The sequence below is a fragment of the Manis pentadactyla genome, chromosome 10 (genome assembly GCF_030020395.1).
Source record: "Manis pentadactyla isolate mManPen7 chromosome 10, mManPen7.hap1, whole genome shotgun sequence".
Classification (NCBI taxonomy): Eukaryota; Metazoa; Chordata; class Mammalia; order Pholidota; family Manidae; genus Manis; species Manis pentadactyla.
Genome location: NC_080028.1, coordinates 3,196,300 through 3,218,546, shown reverse-complemented (window position 1 = coordinate 3,218,546; position 22,247 = coordinate 3,196,300). Strand labels below are relative to the sequence as shown.

At 59.9% G+C, this 22,247-nt stretch overlaps 1 protein-coding gene across 4 annotated transcripts in view; it reads left to right on the top strand.

The window, feature by feature from the left end:
* GRAMD4 (GRAM domain containing 4) overlaps window positions 1-22,247 on the top strand; it is a 75,193-nt gene that overhangs the window by 23,455 nt on the left and 29,491 nt on the right. For 2 of the 4 annotated variants that reach the window (XM_057508427.1, XM_036906607.2), the window contains exons 2-3: window positions 9,836-10,046; window positions 14,367-14,487. The exons of 1 other annotated variant lie outside the window; for it this stretch is intronic. In XM_057508427.1, coding sequence (XP_057364410.1) covers window positions 9,836-10,046; window positions 14,367-14,487 — 332 coding nt within the window. Of the gene's footprint in view, window positions 1-7,908; window positions 7,929-9,835; window positions 10,047-14,366; window positions 14,488-22,247 lie in introns of those variants that run through there. One more of the 4 variants, XM_057508429.1, reaches the window with a different exon arrangement.

Here is a 22,247-nt window from a genome sequence, read left to right as displayed (position 1 = left end):
CAGGCAGTCAGTGCCCACTGAACGCAGACCCCACCGCCGCTCTTCCTGGTGGCTAGCGCTCCAGCGTGGGCTGTCCCTGCCCCTCATCAGCCCCCAGCTGTGGTCCCGCGGTGGTGAGAGCCACACCTGCAGCCAAGCACCCTAGTCGTGGAGCGCTGACCGCACCGTGTCTCGCTTCGTCCTTCTGTCAGGCCAGCCAGGGGACACGTGGGACAGAACTGCCGCCACACTGGAGCTTGGCAGTCACCTGTGTGGCCGGGGCCAAGAGGACTTGGGGGCCCGGGCGGTGGTTTTCCTTTTCCATGGGAGGTAAGTTTGCAGCAGACGTAGGTGGAGGGCGGCCCACTGCACCCACTTCCTGGCACTGCATTTCTTTCTTGGCCAGCCAAGCAGGAAATGTGGGTCCCACCTTCTCACCATGTGCTGCTCTGGACACAGAGGGTTTCCTGTGGTGTGCCTGCTGTCTGTGTGACAGCCCCATGGTGGGCCTGGACTGGGGGCCAGAGCCCGGGCACAGCCCTTGGCCTCAGCCGGGCCAGGTTAAAAAGAAAAAGTTGCTGGTGGACAGGTGGTCTGGTCGCATGCAGAAGCGCTTCTCACCTGAGGGGCTGTTGAGGGCTGCCTGGGTTTACTTTGGTCCTGGATTTACCCAGGGCCAGGGAAGTTCTTAAAATGCACCTCACTCACCCTTACTTCTGCACCTGGCCCTGGGAACCACGGGTCCGGCCTCACTGAGTGGGCACACGGGGATGTGGAGCAAGGGGGTGGGGAAGTGCATGGCGGCCCTGGGGGCTGGCTCGGGTTGGCTCCTGGTCCCATGAGGCCTTGTGCCACTGCAGAGCAGGGGCCGCTGCCTGGGAGCTGAGGGGCGGCCTCTAGGGCAGGCAGTGCCTTCTGCTGCTGTTCAGAGTGGGCTCTCCCCCAGTCAGCCCCCTGCCTCAGCTGGCATGTGCACGGCCCCGGTGGACAGAGACGAGTGGGGCTCCCTCGCCCAGATCTCTCTGGCCCCACGGGGCCTGCGCACCACCAGGCTGCCCTGGCCATGGCACCCTGCCCCCACCCGTTTCCTTCAGAAAACGGATGGTGGTAAGGCCCACACACGAGGGTGGTGCTCCAGCCACTGCAAGTGGGACCCGAATGCCTAGTGGGGCTTGGTTCTGTTGGTGGGCCAGTAAGCATTGGGACCCATTTGAGTGTTCTGTTGGGCATTCATCCCCCTAAGACAAGGGACAGTAAGCTATGGCCCACAGGCCAAACCTGGCCCACCAAGACAGTATGTAAATGGTGTCTGATTGGCCCACAGCTACACCCATTTGACAGTACAGCAGAGCTGGGCAGTTATGACAACGGCCACACCGCCCACCATGCCTACCACACCCCCGGGACCCCTGCAGGACAGGTTTGCTGAGCCCTGCGCGTGAGGCTGCTCCGCGGGCATGCCGCCTGCGGCCTCATTTTAGTGCTGAGATGCGTCTGGAGAACAGCCTATTCTTGAACAGCTGCAGCTGGTGCCCCTTCCTGCCTTCAGGAACTCCGGCCAGGGCGGTGGCAGGAAGTCACGGTCAACACCAGGAGTCTGGGAGGTGTTTCCCCCCAACTGTCTCCTTGGCTGCCTCTTCCCAAGTCCTGTCTGCTGTGCGAGATGAGGGTGGGGAGAGAGAACGCTTCCGCTGGGGGTGAATGCCTGTGTGTTTCCAGTTGCCTAGTTTATTGCTTATACAATGCAGAGGTTTTTGTCTACCTTTTAGGTTTTCCTGCTAGCTTTGTTTTGTTTGAGTAAACACCGTGTGGCCACACTGCCAGGCTCCGCATCTAGTCTCCTAGGCAGAGGGCCCGGGAGCTGTCATGCAGTGCGGTGGGTGCATTAGCAGAGGCATGTGCTGGGAGGGCAGGGTGGCTGCGCTGTCTGGGGCGTGGCAACTGCCGGCCCTGGAGTCCCGTGAGGTTAGTTACGCTTCTCATGTGCCGCTTCTCTCTCCTCCTGCCTCTCCAAGTCTCAGTTTCCCCATCTGTCGGTTGGTTAACAAAAGCTCTTCCCTCTCAGCATTGTGATCGGTACATGGGACACCCGGGGTCAGGGGGAGGCGCAGAATCAGGAGGTTCAGGGGCCGTGCGGGCTTCAGGGCAACAGAGGCCAGGGAAGGCACAGTGCGCACATCCTCGCCTGTGCTGGGGCCCCACACAGGCTCCGTAGCAGGTGCTGCTGGCCCCAGCCTGGGACTCTCCCCCGGTCCCTGTGTTGGTGTGAGCCGGCCCTGAGCCCAGATCGCCAGAGAGGGGTCCTCGGAGGCACAGCCAGGCGGGCCGAGGGTGCCCCACTTTAAAGACCAGAGGCTGAGGCTCAGGGAGGGCTGGGCTGCCTCTAGACTTCACTCTTGACCCTTGGGGCTCATCCTGGGCTGGTCCTGGGCTGGGGGCAGAGGGCACGGGCCTGATTTGTGCAGAGCCAGGGGCAGGGCTGAGCCTTGGTGCCTGCAGGGCGCTGTACCCTCTCTGGAGCAGCCTCCTGCCTTCCGGGGCCTCTGTGTGGCGCATGTGGTGGCCCTCGCTGCCCGCCGGCCCTGCCCGCCGCCGGCCCTCCCTGACTCGCCCGCAGACCCCGGCTTTGGGCCCCTCCCTGCTCGTGGTGACGACTGGGCGGACGTCCTGCCCACTTCCCTGGTTTGTCAGCAGTGTTGCCCCAAAGGAAAGGTGGCGAAGTGCAGGTGGACGTGGTCGGATGCTGGTGACATTCCTGCGGGTTTTGGAAAGTAGGTCCGAGTTTCCCCCATCATTACCGCTACTGGCAGGCAGTTCACAGGTCCTTTCACGCAGTTTTACAGAACCGTCCGGCGGCCCTCAGAGCAGGGCCTGCCGTGAACATCCTTTTACGGTCGAGGAGCGCGGGCAGAGCAAGGTCGGGTAGGGCGCCCCGGGTCACGCGGTGGTGGTGAGCCAGCGCCTGGCGCCAACTGCTCTAACCACCGTGCCTCCCGGCCTCAGGACGGTGAGGTGAAATACCTCCCAGGGGGCTCCCTGCAACCACGGTACTTAGGACAGATGGAATCGTCCCTGACAGGCGGGGGCACCTGTACCGTGTCCCCCCGCTGGGGTAGCACGTATGACAGTGCCAGGGGACCCCGGGGCAGGGTGGGAGCGGCCTGGCTGGGCAGGAGGGTGGGGCTGAACAGAGGTGGGAAGAGTGAGGCGGCCACCTGGTAGCTTCGAAGGCTGTGGACAATGGATGTGGTGTGGACAGGTTTCAGAGGTGGGGAGATCCTGGCACCTCACATGGGGTCCCGGCGGGGCTGGGGTGGTGTTGGGCAGAGCTCCAGGAGAGTGGTGAGTCTGACCTCCTTGCCGTAGCCCCGGGGCTGGGGAGGGGCACCATGCCCCCAGGCCCTGTGAGCGAGGCTGTGGCTGTGGGTCTGGCCTCCCAGCGCTGTGTTGGCCCTTCCGTCCTCCCAGGGGCCATGGTTTTGCATGTTGGCCTTGCCCCGTGTCCTGCCCCTGCGCTGCTCGGGGAGGAGCGCTGACGCTTCCTGAGCCCCGTTCCCTGCATGGCTGTGGCTGCTTGATGAAGAAACGGGGCGTCAAGACAGTGGGGTGCCGGAGGCGGTGGGCCTGCAGGAGCCATTGTCAAGCTTTCAGGAACGTCGTGAGCTGATCATTAATACAAATGAGAGAGTGTAAACTGACAAGTAGGTCAATTACATTGAAAACACAAAGGCGTTAAATACAATTTCTGGTCTCTGAATTACTGCACTGCGTTTTATTACTGGGTCTGATCCTAAGGTGACTGGCATCTGCTATGTCTGGATAGTGGAAATCATACGTGAGGCTGGCATGGGCGTCCCTTTGCCCAGCATGCCCACTCCTGGACGTCACGTTGGTGGCTTGAACATGGCCACGGGGGAGCAGTCACACCGCGGAGAAGGCCCGGGACTGCAAACTGGGGCTTTACATCTTGTACTATTGATTGTCCAGAAGTAAGAAGGTGATGGAAAACTACAGGTGGGGTGTCTTTAGCCATTCGCTATGAGTGGCCCAGAAAAACCGAGGAAATGCTCTTTCATTATTAGAAAACCTCCAGAACGTCCTCACATCCTAGACTGACAAGTGGGGCTCTGATCCATGCCTTCTGTTTCCACTTCTGTTGTGTCTTATTAACAAAAATGTCTGCCAAATTCATGTTGGAGCCACACTGTTAGCTGCGATCGTGGCTGACGGTGGGGACAGGAGGTCGGCAACACTTAGAAGCATCCTGTGAGCGCCCAGGGCCGCGTGGTGCTCACGTCTGTGCTGTGTCATTTGTGGACGTGGGCTGCACATCTTCCCGTCCTGCCTGTGCCCGTTGGTCCCTGGCGTTCCCGAGCTGTCCCGGCCGTGGAGGGTCCCTCCCTGTTCAGGGAGGAAGGGCTGGCTGCTCCAGCAGCTCCCTCCCAGCTCTCTGACTCAGTGTCCTGGGCCACCCAGCCACCGACAGGGTCACTGAGCTGGCACCACCTGTGCTGCCCTTGCTGCCTGGGGTCTGCTTCTGTCTGCCCAGCCCCTCTGGGCAACTTTCCTGTTACAGCCCAGAAACACCCAGCTGGTTGCCCAGGGAGTTTGGGCCTGGCTGTTGAAGGCCTGAAAGCCCCTAGAAATGCTTCCCAAGGGGAGGAATTGAGGGCTTGTCCTAGGGCAACACTCCAGATCGCTGAAGCCTGGAATTACTTTCCTGACATGTTCATGGCCCGAGGGACTGCACTCGGGCAGGGCCCCAGGGCAGCCCGTGGTGGTGGCTGCCCCAGGAAGGCTCTTCAGCTGTGGCAGGGCTGTACAGAGCAGCTGCTGGGCCCTGTGCTCCCCGCACTCAGATCCCTGTGAGCTCGTCCCTGCCCGGGCGCAGGAGTCCTCCGCTGTTGTCGAGGGTTTGTGACACTCCACCCAGCCAGCCCAGCCGCAGTAGACCCCGCACCTACAGTGGAGCGTCTCCTGGGGAGCTGTGCCCGTCCCAGCCTCAGGGCCTGGGTGCTACCCAAGTGGGGTTGGGGGTACATCCTGAACAGGGGAGTAAACCGGGTGTTCCAGGACTGCACCCGACCACCGGGATGATGGGCGGGGTGGGGGTACTTGCAGGGTGGAGACATCCCAGAACCAGAAGGCTGGGCCCCACAGTAGGAGCACATGTGGCCAGTGGATCCCTGAGGGGCCCAGCAGGGCTGGAGCCCAGTGGGGGGGTGGCAGGGGAAGCCCCAGTGACAGGGCCTGGTTCTGCCATGTGGAGATGGGGCTCCTTGAGGCTCTGTGGCCACCTGGGCCAGGCTGGGCAGGAGGGTGGGGAAGGGGACAGATGTGGGTGCCGGTCTGGGGTGAGGGGCCGCGCTTGCTGTAGGTGGTCATGGAGTGATCCTGTGATCGAGGGTCCTTCGAGGGTTGTGCCTGCGCAGCCAGTGGACGTGGATGTCATCAAGGGGGGCTGTGTGCCGAGAGCCCGGCTGCTGGTGAGACTCCAGCAGGCGGTGGGTGAGCCGGGGCAGAGCTCCTGGAAGCGGGGCAGCATGCAGGGCGGAGAGGCGGCAGGACGTCCGCGCATCCACGCCAGGAGCACTGGGGTCCCACTTACTGTGCCAATCCCGGCGGGACCTGGCAGGACTGCGGGGCACAGGAGGTTGCTCCCGGACGAGCCTTGAGTTTGGGAGAACCTGTGATTGTGGTGTTTGAGCCAACATCTCTGGCACGGGGTGGGGGGCAGGGTCGGTGGGCATGTGTGCCTTCTGGGTCTCGGGCATCCATGCTGCTTGCAGGGGGTCCCCTGTGCAGGCCCCCGAGGGCCAGGGCGGGAGTTGCATGCACATGGGGGCCTTGCTTGGCGCCTCCTCCCTGGCCCTTCTCTCCCTCCTGCAAAGCCTTGGAATCCATGGCACCGCCCAGGCTCCCACCACGAGGTTTGGGGCCATCTTCCCAGAGGACAGAGGCCTGGCACAGGGCCAGGTGGTTGGCTGGGACCAGTGTGGGGTGGAGGAAGATGCCGAGTTCCCAGGAGTATGGTTTAGGATGAGGGTTGCTTTCAGTGGGAAGGTGGACACTGTTTATCGTGGGGTCAGCAGGAGAGCCACCAGATAGGCAGGAGGTGAAGGCAGGCCCCAGCTGGGTGCTCAGCTGGGCAGTGGCATGCACCGGGCACCAGGGAGAGTGGCTGGGACAGACCCAGGAGGCCAGGAACCGCTCTCCTTCGCTCTCAGGCTTGGGCTGACAAGGAAGTAAAGTCCTTTGTGGGCTCCAAGCCCAGTGCTCCCTAGACGCTGCTGCTTTGTGTGTCCGGAGGCCGTTCAGCGGGTTTCCAGAGCAGGGAGCTTTGTGTACACAGGGCCCCGCTCAGCCTCTGGCTCCCACCCTGCTGCCCTCTGGTCCCTTGCACAGTGCCCTGGCTCTGAGCAGGAGTCTGGGGTGCCTGCAGCGGGGAGCGTCTCTCAGAGCTCTGCTGCCTCGTGGAGGAACAGAGAGGTCGTCTCCTCCAAGGGCTCCGGGTGCTGCACCCCCTTCAGAGGTGGGGCTGCAGGAGCTGCCCAGGGTGAGCCTTTGGGTGCATGTGGAGGGGCCACTTCTGGGGAGGGCGTCTGAGGAGGTCGGGGAGTGAGGGGTGGGCTGCAGGGAGTCGGGGGCTGGTTGGATAAAAGGAGGGCTAAGTGGGGGGCACATAGCAGCAGCAATCAGAGAAACTGCTGCAGGTGCGATTTGTCAAGATGGCACCCAGCTGACATTGGCTTTGTGGAAAGCTTCCCTCTGGGTCATGCTTAGTGTCCGAGATCTGGGCCTCCGCTCCCTGTCCATGGACAAGTCCACATCAGTCTCCCACTTTCTTCTGAAAGTCAGGGGGTATACTGGGTTGAATGGTGTCATCCCCAAATTTATGTCCACCCGGACCTGTGAGCGTGGCCTTGCTTGGAAATGGGGACTTTGCAGATGTAGAGATGAGATCATTCTGGGGCAGGGCAGGGCAGGCCACACCTCAGCCTAGGGAAGGGGGCAGCACAGAGGGCTGTGCTCACAGCCTGGACCCATCCCCAGGGAGGGTGGGTGGGGTGTCGTGGCTTCTGGTCCTGATCGGACCACAGCATTAACCATTTGTCCTTTTGAGGAGCCCAAGGAGTCTGGGGGGCCCAGGGCCATGGGGACAGGCGCAGGTCCTCTGGATCCCCTTGGGTGGGGGGGCTGTGTGCTTGGCCTCCCTCGCCGAGGCCCACGTGAGTAGCCAGCAGGAGGAGCCCAGGAATGGGGTGAGCAGGCATCCGGGAGAGCGCGGCCCACTGGGTGGCCAACTGTGTAGGCGCAGGGCTGGGGCTGGGGCTGGGGCGCGTGCTGCATCCTGATGGTGGCAGGGCCAGACACTCGGCTCTTTGTCCCCTCATGCGGCCTCCTCATTTGCTTGTTGGAGCTGCATTGGCACGTAAGGTGGCCCCGAGCCTCTGGATGGGGAGAATCCTGGAGAGTGAGACCGCCGCGCCAGAGCCCTGCATGGAGCAAAGTCTTGGCTGCAATGAGAGGGCACTTGAGCGCTTTTCCTGGGGAAAGTCAGCCAGGTGCTGTCTGCCCGGAGGTCCTGAGCCTTCTCCGCCCCCCTCCCGTCTGATGCCAGATGAAGAGGAACCCCTTGGGTCTTTTTGAAGATGGAAGGAAGTACGTTTTACATTGCTGCATTCTCCTGCCCAGTTTATTTTTATTGCTTTGTTTAAAAGGCAATAGGAAAGCATCAAAGGACATTTGGAGAGAGTTTACAAGCTGCCAAGCGCCTTACAAGTCTGGTGTGGGGTCCTCTTCACAACCTTTGACCCTTTTGATGCCTGCAGGGGTGGCAGTGGGGTAGCAACTCTTTGTCACTCTAGGAGGGTGTCCCTACGTGCTGTCCCGGCGTCCCGGCCCCACCATGCCGGGGGCCGGCGGGTGATTTGCAGGCTACTGTCAGAGTGAGACACCCCCCACAAGCTGGGATTCTCCGGGGGTCACCCGGGTTCGAGGGGCACCTGCCCAGACGCAAGCTGATGCCTCCTGCGCACTGCTGGCTTTTGTTCCCCTGTAGTAATGTTGGAGGGTTTTGCGTGAAGAGCCTGAGTTTCCTCTTTGCTCCTAGTGTTTGCTGGCCTGCGTCCAGAGGGCCTGTGATTCTCCCAGCTCCTGCAAGCTGCCATGTAACAAGCATGTCGATCCTTCACACACCACACTTGCTGCATGTAGCCTCTGTTCTGTTGCATTTTTCTTTTTTTACAAGTGGAAGTTTACTTTTGTCGCTTGGTGGTTGGACTTCCCTCACTTTGTGATTGTTTTTCAGTCTCTCAGACCTTTACCCTCTCTTCTGACTTGATAAGCAAGCACTCAGTTCTCTTTCCTTTGGTTTGTATTTTTTAAAAGTTTTACTTAGCCTTCTAGTCCACCTGGAGTTCACAGCTCCTACACGCAAGTGCCTCTCCAGATGGCCAGCCACGGCCTCACCCAGCGCGGGAGCGGGGACACCGCCTCTCCCACCCCGCAGTCCCCCACGGCACTGCCGTTCCCCAGGCTTGTTCTCCGGGCTTGCAGGGCTCCGGTACGCCGTGTCCTGTGGCTTTTGCACCAGGGCTGTGTCAGGCCCTCTCGTGGTGTTCCCAGCAAGCTCTAAGAGGCTCCTGTTGCCCTCCCCTAACACGCCTCTCGTGAGCTCCGGGACATGCTGACGGGTCTTGTGGGCCCTGCCTTAGTGCGTGTCCTGTGCTTGAGCAGCGGGGGTGGAGGGGCCCTGGGAGGCAGGGCTGCAGACAGCGCCTGCTGTGATTTTGCAATCCAAAACAGGAAGCACTTCCCCTGCCTTTGTGGTTCTCTATGAAATAACCCAGCCGGAGCCCTTAGAACCGCCTTGATGGACTCCATCCTCCCCACCCCTGTTCCTGCCCGCCTTGCTTGGAAATATCATGTTGTTTACTGGGTCCAGGCTGAGTGCCAGGAGCTCAATTTGTGTCATCTGGGATTCCCAGGATGTGTGGCTCGCTAGCAGTAGTCCCGTTTCAGGGTGGAGACTGAGGCTCAGAAAGGCGAGCAGCCGAGCAGGCTCTGAGCCCATGTGTCCGGAGTCCCCTCCCTTCTGCAGGGAACTGGGGCTTGTGGGTGGTCCCTGACCTGCAGCTGGGCCGAGGTGCTGCGTGAACAGGACCACGTTGGCCCCACGGAGCCCCTGGCTGGGCGTGCGGAAGGGCCACTCACACTCTGCCCCCTGGGGTTTCTGGTGGTGGGGGGTCACCTTGGCTCTACTGGCCACATTAGGGCAGAGAGTGTGCGCCCTACCTCTGGCCTGGGGTGTGCATTCCTGTTTGACCTTACACGTGTCCTCCATGCCAGCATTAGCACCTCCCCTCAGTGTGACCCCACACCAGGCCTTTGCTGAGGTTGCCCCAGAGCTGAGCATTCTGGTGGCTTCTGGGTGTGTGCCGCTGCCCCGGGCTGTGCCCGTGCTTGCAACTTTGACCGTGATCCTGACTGTTTGCTAGGAGGACTTCGAGGGGTGGGCAGCCTCCTCCCCTCCCTCCCTGCGGGGTGTCTGGCTGCGCCTCTGTGGCTGGAAGGCCCTGCTGAGAGACCTGGCTTTCCTCTGCCCTGTGGGGAACCCGGGGGGCTGGCTTTGGTGGGCGGCAGTGGTAGGAGCAGTGTGCCTTCCCGGCAGGGAGGGGGTAGTCCACCAGCCCGGTGGGTGTGAGGCGGCGGCCTGCGGGCACGGTGCTGCTTGAGGGCGCAGGCCTGGGGTCGGAGGGCGTGAGAGGAGCACGTGCTCGAGGCCGGCAGGTGTGCCATGCAGGTGGGGGTCCGGCGGGTGAGTGACTGGGCCTCCTCCTTCCTTCTCTTGCAGGGACCCTGACCGTCATGTTAAGGTAAAGCAGAGGGGCTCAGTGCTGAACATGCTAAGGAGGCTGGACAAAATCAGGTTCAGAGGTCACAAGAGAGATGACTTCCTCGATCTAGCGGAGTCTCCAAATGCCTCGGACACCGAATGTGGAGACGAAATACCTGTGAAGATACCTCGGACCTTGCCTCGGGACAGCGAGGAGCTGAGGGACCCTGTGAGTGCACTGCGTGGGCCCCTGCACGGGACGGGGGTGTCCTCGTCCTCTGCTCATCTGCTCAGCCTGCACCTGGATCCTGTGGCCTGGGGCTGGGGTGCGGCACAGTCCCCACCCTTAGGTGGCCGAGCTGAGTGGGGACGTGGGTAGCCCATGTCCCTCTGGGGCTGGTCAGAAACAAACAGAGCTTGCTCCCCGTCTCACCTGCCCCCCCCACCTCACTTGGGGGAGGCTTGTCCCCAGACAAGGATAAAACAGCCTTTGCTTTACCAAGGTTTAAGCAGCAGCTGAATTTTTTTTCTTCGTCATTGTTTTTCTGGGTGGTTGGCAAGCTTCTCATACAGAAGTGGTGCCGAGGCCCCAACCTGGCCCCTGGGAGTGTTGACATGGGGCAGGGTGCTGTCTGGAGGCCGCTAGCCCCTGGCCCATGGTCCGCTGCCCTGGGCGCCTGGCTGGCCTGTCTGGCTGTGCTGGGCGCATGTCACCAGCCTGAGCCCTCAGCAGCACCCGTGCAGACAGGCCTGCGGGCCAGCTGGTGGGGCTCTCCTTATTGGGACAGCAAGTATCCTCTCAGCTGGGCACTGAGACTTGGGTGGGAACCGGGAGTGTGAGTGGGCCTGCCTTCTGGAAGCTTGTGTCTCATCAGAGAAGCGGGGCAGGCCGGGCAGAGCAGGGCTAGGAGCGATTGCTGGGCTCACCATTGTGGGCACAGATGCCCTGAATCCTCCTCATTGCCAGTGAAGAAGCCCAGGGCCGCCCATGCCAGTGCTTGAAGCCCAGCATGGACACCACTTCTGGTGGCCTGTTGGTTTCCTCTCCGAGTGCCCAAGCCAGGTTTTCTTTCCAGGTGTGGCCTGTGAGCCCTGGCCTTCCCGGCCCCTTGTATTATTAATGCTTTGTAATAGAACAGGGACTGCACACTTGCTTCTGGCAGGGATGAATAATTTACTGGCACTGCCTCCTAAGGGCCAGGCTGCTCCCTGGGCTGCTGGGTCAGGTGACTCAGTGTTGCCGAGCTGGGTTGGGGGTGCCCTGCGTGGGCACAGAGGTGGTGGCTGGGCCAGGGCCGCACTTGGCGTCTCCTGCTGCAGGTTATATTGCCGAGCGACTCGAGCTTGTCTCACACGGAAGGTGGTGTCTCCCCTGTTCCAGCAGGTGCCAGCTCGGGGGCAGTGGGCCATGACTCTTGGGGGTGTCTCTGGGCCGAGTGTGCAGGGGATCTACACAGAAGCCCCAGCCCTACTGCCCTCCCAGCTCGCTGTTCCAGCTGGTCGTCTGTCTGTCCACCCGAGCAAGGCTCGGGCCTCTTGCTGCAGGTGGTGTCTCCATAGAGACCAGACTTGGCCTGGAGCATGGCCCTCCTGTGGGTAAGGAGGGCCAGTGGGGCAGCAGTACAGAGGGTCTCCAGGGCCGGCCCCACTGGGTCAGATCCTCCCTCGGCTGCGGACCACCCATGGGACCACAGTGCCACCGAGGTCCTGCACACAGTCGTGAGAATAGCTCACGGCCCCCTGTGAGGGTCTGGCCAGCTGACCCCGTCAGGGCCGGGGAACCCGAGGGTGTGGCATGCTGGAGGGTGTGCCGACCAGCGGCTGGTGTTCCCTCTCCATAGTCCTGGAGCTCTTTCTGCAGGCTGGGTGGGTGGTTCCTCCCTGAGGGACATCGGTGCCTCTGGCCTCTGCCATGAGCCTCTCCTCCCACAAGGCCTGTGTCGCCCCAGGTGGGTGTGCCGGGCTGAGGTCTGCCATTCTGGGGGCTGTTACCAGTCGCCCTCCCATGAGCCATGCACCTCGTCCTGTGCATCCGCCCCGGGAGGGTCACGTCCCATGCACTTGCCACCACACGGGGTCCTCAAGCTCTTCTGTTTTGCCAGCCTGATGTTGGAGTGGTAGCACTGAGTGGTTAGTTTGTTTGGCATCTTTGTGTTCAGGCTTTATTCTTCTCATTCTATTTTCTTTTTTTTTGTGGCAAAATATACATAAAGTTGACCATTTTAACATTGCTGAGTGCACAGGTCAGGGGCCTAAGCACATTCACGTTGCTGTGCAGTCGTCTGTCTCCAGAAGGCCTTCATCTTTCCAAACGGAAACATTCCCTCAAGCAGCTACACCCCAGCCCCTCCGCAGCCCCCGGCCCCCCTTCCTTGGCTCTGTCTCTAGGAATCGGCTCCTCTAGACCCCCTGTGGGTGGGGCCTGCAGCTGCGTCCCTGTGTGGTGTCCTTGGGCCGTGGTGCTGAGCGTGTCAGGCTTTGTCCTCCTGCCCTTCCTGTGGGCTGTCTCTGTGTCCCGGTGGTTGAGGCTGGAGTCCAGACCCTGTTGGTCCCAGGCCAGCAGGTGGGGCCTGAGGGGCAGGTGTGCAGGGAGAGGGAGGGCAAGCTGGGGCGATGGTCCGGTCAGTGTGGGGCCTGGGGCAATGGTCCCGTCAGTGTGGGGCCTGGCCGGGGGAGGCCACTGGCGAGGAAGACAGGGAGACCCAAGGGCGGCAGACCAAGGCGCGGGTGACAGGCCAGTGGGGGAGGGGGTGAGGAGGACAGGACCTAGAGTGCCAGGCAGAGGGGGTGGTGCCCTGCACGCGGGCAGAGAGGTGGGCACCTCCGGCAGCACGAGGTGGGAGCAGTCACCACCCCAGCCCTGCCCCGAGTTAGAGGCTGGCTCCGCGGGGCTGGAAGGAGGGGAGGCCAGGCCGCCTGCCTCCGTCGTTCCGTGGCTGTGACACTGCAGTTCAGTGGGCTCGCCCGCCCAGCTCCCGCGTCGGGGCCCCCAGCTCGGGAAGTGTGAGAAGGGGCCCGCTGGACGGCCCCAGTTTCCCAGTGCCTCCCTCGGGGCCCACTGTCCCCGTCGGTGCCCTGCTGGCTGGTCCGCCTAGAGGCCATCCTCATCGCTGTGTAGCTCTGGCACTGAGTCTGGCTGAGGCCCCCCTGGACCTGGAGGCCCCCTAGGGTTTCTGGAAGCTCGAGGACAAGGTCCGGATGAACCTGATTCCAGCAGTTCAGAGGCTGAAGGGCAGTGCACCCTCGGGGATGTGGAATACTGTGCTCAGATGCAGCCCCTTGAGCTGGGGGGTGTCTCACTTGCTTTTGGTGGGCAAGTTGCCGGACATAATGGAGTCCAGCATTCTCCCCCAAGTCCATGTGGAGCCCCTCTTCCAGGCCAGCCTCAGGTCTCTTGGCCATCGAGGGACAAATTTGTTTGCAGGAGTGAATGGGCAGGCATGTGACATCTTCCCCAGGGCAGCTGGGATCACCCTGCCTCCCGCCCCACTCCCGGTCTCCTCTGTCCACCCCTGCTGGGCCCCAGGGGGCTGCAGGTAACAGCTTGGTCCCCACCCTCTGGAAACCCATTTCCTAGCAGTAGAGCCATTCAAAGCCCAAGGGGTCCAGGACCAGGCAGCCACAGGCTGGGGGGTCTTACCGGAACCCTCTGGTTCCCCGTTCTCGGCTCTGCCCTCCTGGAGTGTGGCCTCGGAGCAGCGCTCTCCTCCAGGGGTGACCCAGCCAGGCTGCATGCCCGCTTTCCTCCTCCCCCAGCCTGGCGGGGCACTGGAGACCAGCCTGGGGTGCTGGCTCTCCCCTCCCTCAGTGCCTGGCAGGGCACATGGGCGCTGCGTCAGGATGTGGCCGTGGGGTGCCTGCGGAAATGTCCCGGGCATGAGTTGAGCGGCCCTCCATGCACCCTGGGCAGCCCCGGTGCTTTCCCTCCACCCAGAAGGGTGGGGCGGCCACTGTGCCGAGCCCCTGGGTGAGCGCCTGTGGGCAGCGGCCCCCTGTAACTGGAGCCTTCCCGGGACAGTGGCGTGGTTTTAAATAGCCTCTGTAGGGTAGGACGAGCCCCTGCTGGAGGTCACTCACCTCTGGGAGGCGTCCTCTCAGATTCACAGAGCCTGGCACACGGGCGCTCCTCCTCGGCTCACCCAGAAACGCCCCCTGCAGCGCCCGGAGCGAGGGGCCAGGGCCTGCCCTCCTCCTGGCAGTGCAACAAGCTGGCCAGCACAGGAGTCGGTGGTTTCCTGCCCTCTGCGGCCGGAGAGCGTGTTGTGGCCTCCAGAGGCCTGGTGTCACGCCTCTGCTTCTTCATTATTTGTAAACACCCACCTCAGTGGGGCTCTGAGGATGTCTGAAATGTCTCTTCCACTGGCAGGTGAAGCTGAGGTGAGCTGATGCGGGTTTTAAGGTACAACCAGCACCTTCCTTGTCTGCCAAGGTCTCTGTGGACCCAGCCCTCCAGACGAGGGGTCCTTGGGGTACCTCTTAGAGAACCAGTTGGTGTGGACACAGGATGCTCCGAAGCAGCTCCTCTGAGCTCCCGGTGTTTGTCTTCCAGGCTGGCCCAGGGACCCTCATCATGGCTGCGGGAGTCCAGGACTTCAACAGGACAGAGTTTGACCGATTAAATGAGATCAAAGGTCACCTGGAAATAGCCTTATTGGAAAAGCACTTCTTACGTGAGTACCAGCTGGGGACGGAAGGGCAGAGGGTCGCTGTCTGGAGAAGCGCAGCCAGCATTGGGGCTGGGGGACGCAGGACAGCCGTCGCTGGACTTGCGGGGAGAGGTGCAGCCCCGTGTGCCTGGGGCGGTGGAGACTGTCGCGGGAAGGAAGAGGGCCATTCTGATGACCTCACCGGGTCTGGTGTGTTGGGTTTCCAGAGGTCAGCTCAGAACTTACCACAGCTTCTTGAAGGGGTCAGATTTTACGTTCTGTCTGTTGAGTTTTCGTTGAGGATGGAGGGTGGGGGACTTCTCTTGGCCGCCCACATGGACACCTGGGCCATTGGCACCATTCCCTGCTGCTGGCGGTCGGGCCCCCGGGGTAGTGAGAGCGGCCGGGGTCATTCCGGAAGGTCCTGCAGGTCCTTACAGAGATGATCTCATTTGACGTATTGCCTCTGATCTTTCGCCACCCTGATGCCCTCCCTCAGGCATAGAGAGCTAAGTAAAGTGACCCCACCTAATGGTTTACCTGTCGGGCAAAGTCCCCTGACCGGTAAGGGGTGTAAGCAGGCAGAGCAGCCCCAGTGCCCAGGCTGGCGGCACTGCCGTGGGGCACAGCATTTTCATAGCTGACACCAGGTGAGCTGTGCCCCTGGGAAGCCTTCAGGCAGAAAACAGTGGCTTTGCTCCAGTGCCTGGGCCGTCATGTCTGAGTTGGACAGGCTGCTGCCCAGGCACTGGTCACCTCCCTGCTGGGCATCATGCCCGGCTGGGGTTTCCTTCCAGTGCACAGGCAGCCTGTGCCCTCGCTTGCCCACGCGCATGCATTGGAGGTAACTCCCTGGTTGTTCACGTGCTAAGTGCTGTCTGAGCTCTAGCTCAGGACGCGTAGCTCTGTAGCCCTGTGGACCCCTGTCTGTCTGCAAATGAAGGCAGGGGGTGTGAGCCCTGGCGGGAGGTCCCACCCCCGCCCCCTGGAAGAGGCGCACGGCTCTCCCCACGTTCCTGCGCACCGACCGTCCGCTGCTCAGGCCCATGTCTGTTTCCCTCACAACCCCTCTTCTGGTCAGTGCTCCCCTTGGCACTTGTGTGTGCATGGGCAGTGTACTCTGTGTGTGAGCAGGTGGGCGTGTGTCCGTCCCCGCTCTCCTGCTGGGCCCGGGCCCCAGTGGCACTGAGGAAAGAGCTGTGGAGTGACCAGTCTCCTTGTGAGTCTGAGAATGACACAGGCTGCTCAGGCGGTCAGGGCCGGACGGAGTCTGTCCGGGGCTGCTGGTGGTGGTGGGCCCGTCTGATCAGGTCCTGGCGACCTGGAACCTCTGACCTCAGTACCTGAGCTGCAGAGAAGCTCCATGTGAATGGAGGGGCACGTCATCCCATGAGGTGCTCGGCCAGTACTGACTGGTGGCCCGAGTGGCAGAGCCGGGTAGACCCTCCTCGAGGCGCCAGCCGGCAGAGCCTTGTGAAATTGCCTTTGGTGGGTCACGTGCCCAAATGCTGGCAGGTTCATGGGGAGCAAGAAGCCAGCAGAGCGGGACGCTCTCCCTGGAAGGGGAGGATGTCTGAGAGGGCGTCTGATGCGGGAGGGGGTTACCGGCTGGCAGGGGCGGGTGTGCTGCGTGTGTCTCTCGGAGATGGGCTGGCAGCGCAGACCCACTGGGCACCTCGCCTGGACCCGTGCTGAAGAGAGGCAGAAGGCCACCTTGTTCTGGGGTGGCGTGCTGGCAGGCGTGGACCCATCCTTGGGGTCCCCGGGATTTTACCAAAAGGGCGTCTCATTTGACTCCTGGGCAGCTCGTGTTGTGAAGGTGTAGAGGTCGACTTTGACGGCATGGGGTGGGGTGGCAATTATTCGGCATTCTTGTTCAACTATGGAAAATTTCAAATAGATTCGAAAGTAGAACAAATCCTGTAACATGCCTCTGTGCACCCACTTCAGCTTCAACGAGGGTGGGCTGGTTTCCGCTGTGCCTCCCTGCCCCCCGCTTCTGGGGTAAATCCCGGCCAGCGTCCTGTCATTTCATCTGTCAGTATTTTAGTGGGTAGCTCATTGTGTTTTCCAAACAAAATCTTGAGTCCAAGTACCACAACTAAAAAAACCCAAGTTTTTTTTTTAACATCACCAGATGATCAGCTCACACGCAAACTTCCCCGAACGCCTCGCCCTTGCTTCGCTCTCTGAATCCACGAACAAGGCCCAGACGCTGAGCGCGGTAGGGCCCCCCCCCACTCCAGCCTCTCTCTCTCCCAGGTTGTTGAGGAAGCCAGGCCCGCTGCGGAGGGGAGGAGGGTGCTCCTCTCTGGACCTGCTCGGGGCAGCCCTGCGGCTCCACACGGGAGCTGGCGTGCCCCCTCCCCTGGAGCTGGGGGCTGGGGGGCCTCTGGGGGGCCCCTTTCCTGGCAGGCGTGGCAATGTGGGCTTCCCTGCCGCAGCGTTATGGCTTCGATCCATCTCTCATTAGAGGTTGTAAAATGGTACTTTTTGACTTCTACCCTTCCTCTTTATTAACTGACCGATTTCCAAACGCCCAACTGTATGGTTGCTTTGAGGGACGATAGTTCATACAGGATGGGCAGAGTACATGCTTGAATTTTTCCCCTTTTTTTCCAGTTTTCAAAATAAGCTGCTGCTTTACTTAGAACCTCCTCCCACAGTGGCCACGAGGGTTGGGTTTTTGTGGGGTTTTTGGTGTTTTCATGGAGTCGTAGGTTCAGACATATTTCATTGCGGTCATTATCTCATTGGAGCTCAGACAGACCTGCCGTGGGCCGTGGGCCACAGGAACCTCTTCGGGTCTGCTCCTGAGTCCCTTTGACATGCACCAGCCACCCAAGAGCTCTCCCTTCCTTTCCAGCGTGACAAGCCATTCCAGGCTCCTCTTAAACGCTCCCTGCCCTGTCCTGGCTTAACCATTATTTCTCTCAGTTCCTTTCGGTGGAGGGTGGTGTTTGGAGGCTAACTAAGGATTCCGGCATGCTTGCAGCTGGTTGTTGTTCCTTTCAGTGGGCAGGCGCAGCAGATAATTCTAATTCACATCCAAGGCCATGTGGTTTTTGTTTCTTTTCCTTTTTAAAAAAAAAATTGTGACAAAATATACACAAAATTTCCGCCAGAAACCATTTTTCAGCATATAGTTCAGTGGTATTAAGTACACTCATATTGTGCTACCATCAATCACTGTGTCTCAGTAGGTCTTTTCACTTGTCAGACTGAAGCCCTGCACCCATTAATCAGCTCCCCATTCCTCCTACCCAGCCCCTGGCACCCACCATTCCACTTTGTGTTTCTAATTTTGACAACTCTGAGGACTTCATGTAAGTGGCATCATACAGGATTTGTCCTTTTATGACTGGCTGATTTAGCTGAGTACCGTGTCCTCAAGGTGCATCCATGCGGTAGCACGTTAGGATGGCCGTACTTGCTAAGACCGACTCATGCCCCCTGCACACACAGACCGCATCTGTCTGTCCGTCAGTGGGCACCAGGTTGTGCCCACCTTTGGCCACTGGGACTGATGCTGCTCTGAAATGGGTGCCCACCCATCTCGAGTCCCTGCTCGCAGACCGTGAGGTCTTTACCTACCTCAGCGGACTTCCTCTGTCTCTCTCCTTCATGCTGCGAATCCTGCCTCTTGGCGAGCACCACCAGCCACGCCCCGTTGGTCTTACCCCACGGGGACACCAGCGTCTCAGGAGAAGCCACCCGCGGTAGCACGGTTTGTGTCTGCTCCCAGGTCTTCATCTTCAGGGACGGACAGTTAGTCACGCTCCTTCTGTTCCCTGGAAGGGGCCTCGTCTCAGTGGCTGGGTCACCGCCTCAGTGCACAGTCGGTTTCCATTTGTTTTAGTCATTACTTTTCTTTTAACTTTTTACTTTGACACAATTCCAGACTTACAGGAAAGTTTTAAGAATAGTACAAAGAGTACCTCTGTACTTTTCAGCCAGGTTATTCCCCTAAGGGTGCCTAACATTTTACCACATTGTCCCTCTGTCTCTTTCCCATCCAGCCTTCTCTCCACCCACCCCCAACCTTCCTTCCACCCATCCCTGCACTTTACTTTCTGAAATGTTTGGTCTTCTGCAGACATGTCCCTTGAGCTCTAAATGCTTTTGGTGTGTATTTCCTGAAAGCAAGCGTATTTTCTTAGCTAAACACAGGACACTTATCAAGTCAGGAAATTAACATTGATTCGATGACACCGTCATCTAATCTCAGACCTCATTCTGCCTTCCTCTTAGTCCCCCATGAGCGCCCTTTATGGCAGAGGAAAGTCTCCGATCACATGTACGTGCAGGCGTCGCTCCTCTTAGTCTCTCAGAGCTTGCAGCAGCAGCTGGGCCTTCCTGCTTGTCCCCCGATGTTGCTCTTGATGAAGAAGGCGTGCCGGTCATTCTGTAGGACGTCCCCCAGCAGGTGTGTCTGAGGTTCCTCCATGACGAGGCCCTGGTCAGGATTGGCTCATGTATGCCGCTGCGTTCCCAGCGCCTCCTGCCGGGAGGTATGCGACGTTATTCTGTCCCATTGCACGTGCGTTATTCTGTCCCATTGCACGTGTTGTAGAGTTCTTTTTAAAATCTACTTTTGTGGTTATCTAAAATTATTTACATGGTTTCAACATCAAGGTATATTAAGGGAATTGAGTTTTTTTCTGTACACCTATAACCAATTGTCTGTTAATTTTATAGCTTATATTTCCATTGAACTTTTTATAGAAACCAATCTGTGTCTTAGTTCTTCATTTCCCCCTTAGTTCTTCGTTTCCCCCTCCGGCAGATGTAGCACATTCTTTCTCCTTCCGCACGACACTGTCCTGGGGTCCCCGCGACACGGTGCTTAGGGATGGTCCCTGCTCTGTGCTTCATCTCCATTCATGTGTGATGTGACGGTGGCCCCAGCCTGTTTCGTAGTCTCAGGGCTTTCCTACCAGGCCATCTGCATTGTGAGTGTATGTGCTGGCCTTACGTTTATACGCACCCTGAGCCTCCAGCATGTCTTAGATCTGGCAGCAGCTGTGAGTGGAGGCGTGAACTGCAGAGAAACCTGACCAGGGCTGGGATTTGCCCAGGAGAGCCTGTCTCTCTCCCCAGAGTCTCTCCTGTCTCTATGCCTGAGGGAGACCAGTGTGTAAGAAAGGCTGTAATATACCCCTGGGACCCACAGAGACGTTCTGCCCGCTGCTGAACCTCGTCCGTGTGCGGGTGTGGCTGCCCCTGCTCTGCTGGTCTGCAGGAGGGGCCTGGCCTGCAGAGCGGCTGCAGGGCGGAGTGGGGAGCCTCTGGTTCCTGACTCGGCCGCTGGTGAGCGGCTGGCTGCAGGTGTTCACCCCTCAGGGCCTCAGCTCCCCCATCTGGGAAATGCCTGAGTGGTTGGTGTTGAAATCCCATTCAGTTATCTGCAGTACTTCCTCTCGGGAAGCGGACTGTTGCTCTTCGTGGAGAGGAAATAGTCCAAGCACCCGGCAGCCACCTTCATGATAATATTGAAGAGTATTTGGAGTATCGAAGATGCTGTGTGCAAGGTGACACAGAACAAAGACTGTGACATGGGAATGGCCCTGGCTTGTGGCTGAGGCAGGATCCTAAATTTGTTAAAGAAGCGTGTTAAAATTTTTAAAGCATCATACATTTTTGTTTAGTTGGAGATGAGTTTCAATGGTCACTGCTTTTTGAACACAAGCCTACACCCTTCCCCAGCCTCTGTGCAGAGGTGGGTGCAGGCTCTGCCAAAGACGTTCTCCAGCATTGTGAGTTGTGTGCACAGACAGTAACTGAAGTTTGGAATCTGGATTTTGCAGGGAAATGCTTAGGGGGTCCTAGGCCTGGGGTTTTCCTGGTTGCTAGGCTAAGCCTGAGGCTGCCTTAACTATGTGTGGGTCCCAGGTTGCTGAGCTGTTTCTTCCTGTGGACCCCTCCCTGGACATGCTGGGAGGGTCCTGAGCCCTTGGGTCAGGGCTACCAACACCCACCCAGTGCCAGACCCCTGTCGTTGCCGACGGACTCAGGTAGGCAGGTGTGGTGGTGGTTCCGGGGTGTAACTCAGGGAAAAGGTGCCCTTTACTCCTGAGCCCCAGGGCTCTGGGAAGCTGCCCTCCCTGCTCGGACACATGGCGGGGCAGCGTGACCTGGGTGGGAGCGCTAAGGCTTAACAGGGGCCCTGGCTGGAAGGGAAGTCAGGGCAGCCAGTCTGGGTGATTCAGGGGGAGGAAGACCTTTCTCACCAGCAAGGTCTTTTAAAAACAGAAGGGTCTTGGGAGCTGCCCACTGCCCACTGCCCACTGCCAGACATATCCAGAAGAGATGAGGCAGCCATTCAAGGCCTGCTGGCGAAGGGCCTGGGGTGGCTGGCTCTGATGTCTCTGGGCCTGCCCTCTGGGGGTCTGGCTTTTTTTTTTTTAACCCTTCTTCTCCTGTGTGTCTGGTGATGTTAAGCAGAGGAAGACAGATAACAGAGGAATGAGAAGCAGAGATGAAACTGGATGTTGGCATCTTAAGAGAATTTGCTTGGAAGAGATGAAATGGATCCTGTGAAATCACTTGTTTGACCCACTGGGCTGGTCAGAGTTTCATATTTTTAGATCATTTCCACTACCCAGTGAGAATCTGCTCTTTAATTGTTCGCTGTGGACATTTGTCTCTGGCTCTTGTGGCCTAGGATGGGTCTGACACCCTGGGCAGTCCTGGCTCAGTGCCCAGCTGAGCACCACCCTTGCTCAGTCCCTGAAGAGGAGAGACCCCTGGATCCTGCTCCCTGGGGTGAGGGGTGCAGTCGGAGAGGAAGCTTAAATGCGCCTGCCTGTTTGTGGTGTATGGACAGGGCCTGGTACTGGCGTCTGACAGGCGTTTAGGGAGACGGCAGAATCAAGTTCCAGGGGGCACGTTAAGTCAGGGATCCCACTGAGCACCTCACCAGCTCCTGGGCTGTAAGAAGGATGGGGTGTGAGCTCCACTTCCAGGTGGCACACCTGAGTGCGCCTGTGTGCGGGGGGCAGAGGAGCTGCCAGGCCAGCACGCCTTTCCCACCTTCTGCAACCTTCTGGCGTGGTCCCTTCTGCTGACACCCTCATCCGCGCGGGTGAGGCTGGACTGGCAGAGGCGGGCTGTCCGGAGGCATGTGCAGAGCCCCCACAGTCCAGCTCTGCAGGAGGACCCTTCTTCATCCACATGTCATCTCCCCGAGCTGGACGCCTGTGGGAGGCAGTGAAGGTAGCTGCTGCCTCATCTATGAATCCCCACAACGTAGACCCAGGGCCCGGCAGCCGTGGGAGCTCAGCGCACATCTGTACTGATGGGCGTATCGATGGGTGGGTGGAAGGGTCAGTGAGTGGGCGGGCAGGTGGACTGTTCCTACCCTGGGCACGCCCTTTGCACATCCTTCAAGGCCGCACTTTGTATTTCTGCTTCCAGGCGCACCCGTCCTTGCCCCGTCCTGCCTGGGGTTTGGTTCCTGTGCACGTTACGAATGTGCCACCTTTGCTTCCTAGCTAGGCCACCCCCCTGGGAGCCTCCGGGCTGGTCTTACCTTGCTGGTGTGGGGGGCGGTGCCCCCTGCCCAGTGCTGGGCAGGGACAGGTGCATAGCACATGGCTCATTGCTGTGGGGAAAGCCCGGGCCTGGAGGGCTCAGCTGCTGGACTGGGGAGAGGGGAGTGCGGGGGGCACAGGCATTTCCTCGCTCAGTGCTGGGCCCACGGCCTCAGAGCCCAGGCCCAGGGGGCCGGATGCAGCCCGCTGCCTCAGCTGAGCGGCAGTCATTGGGTCCCGAACTTCAGCTGC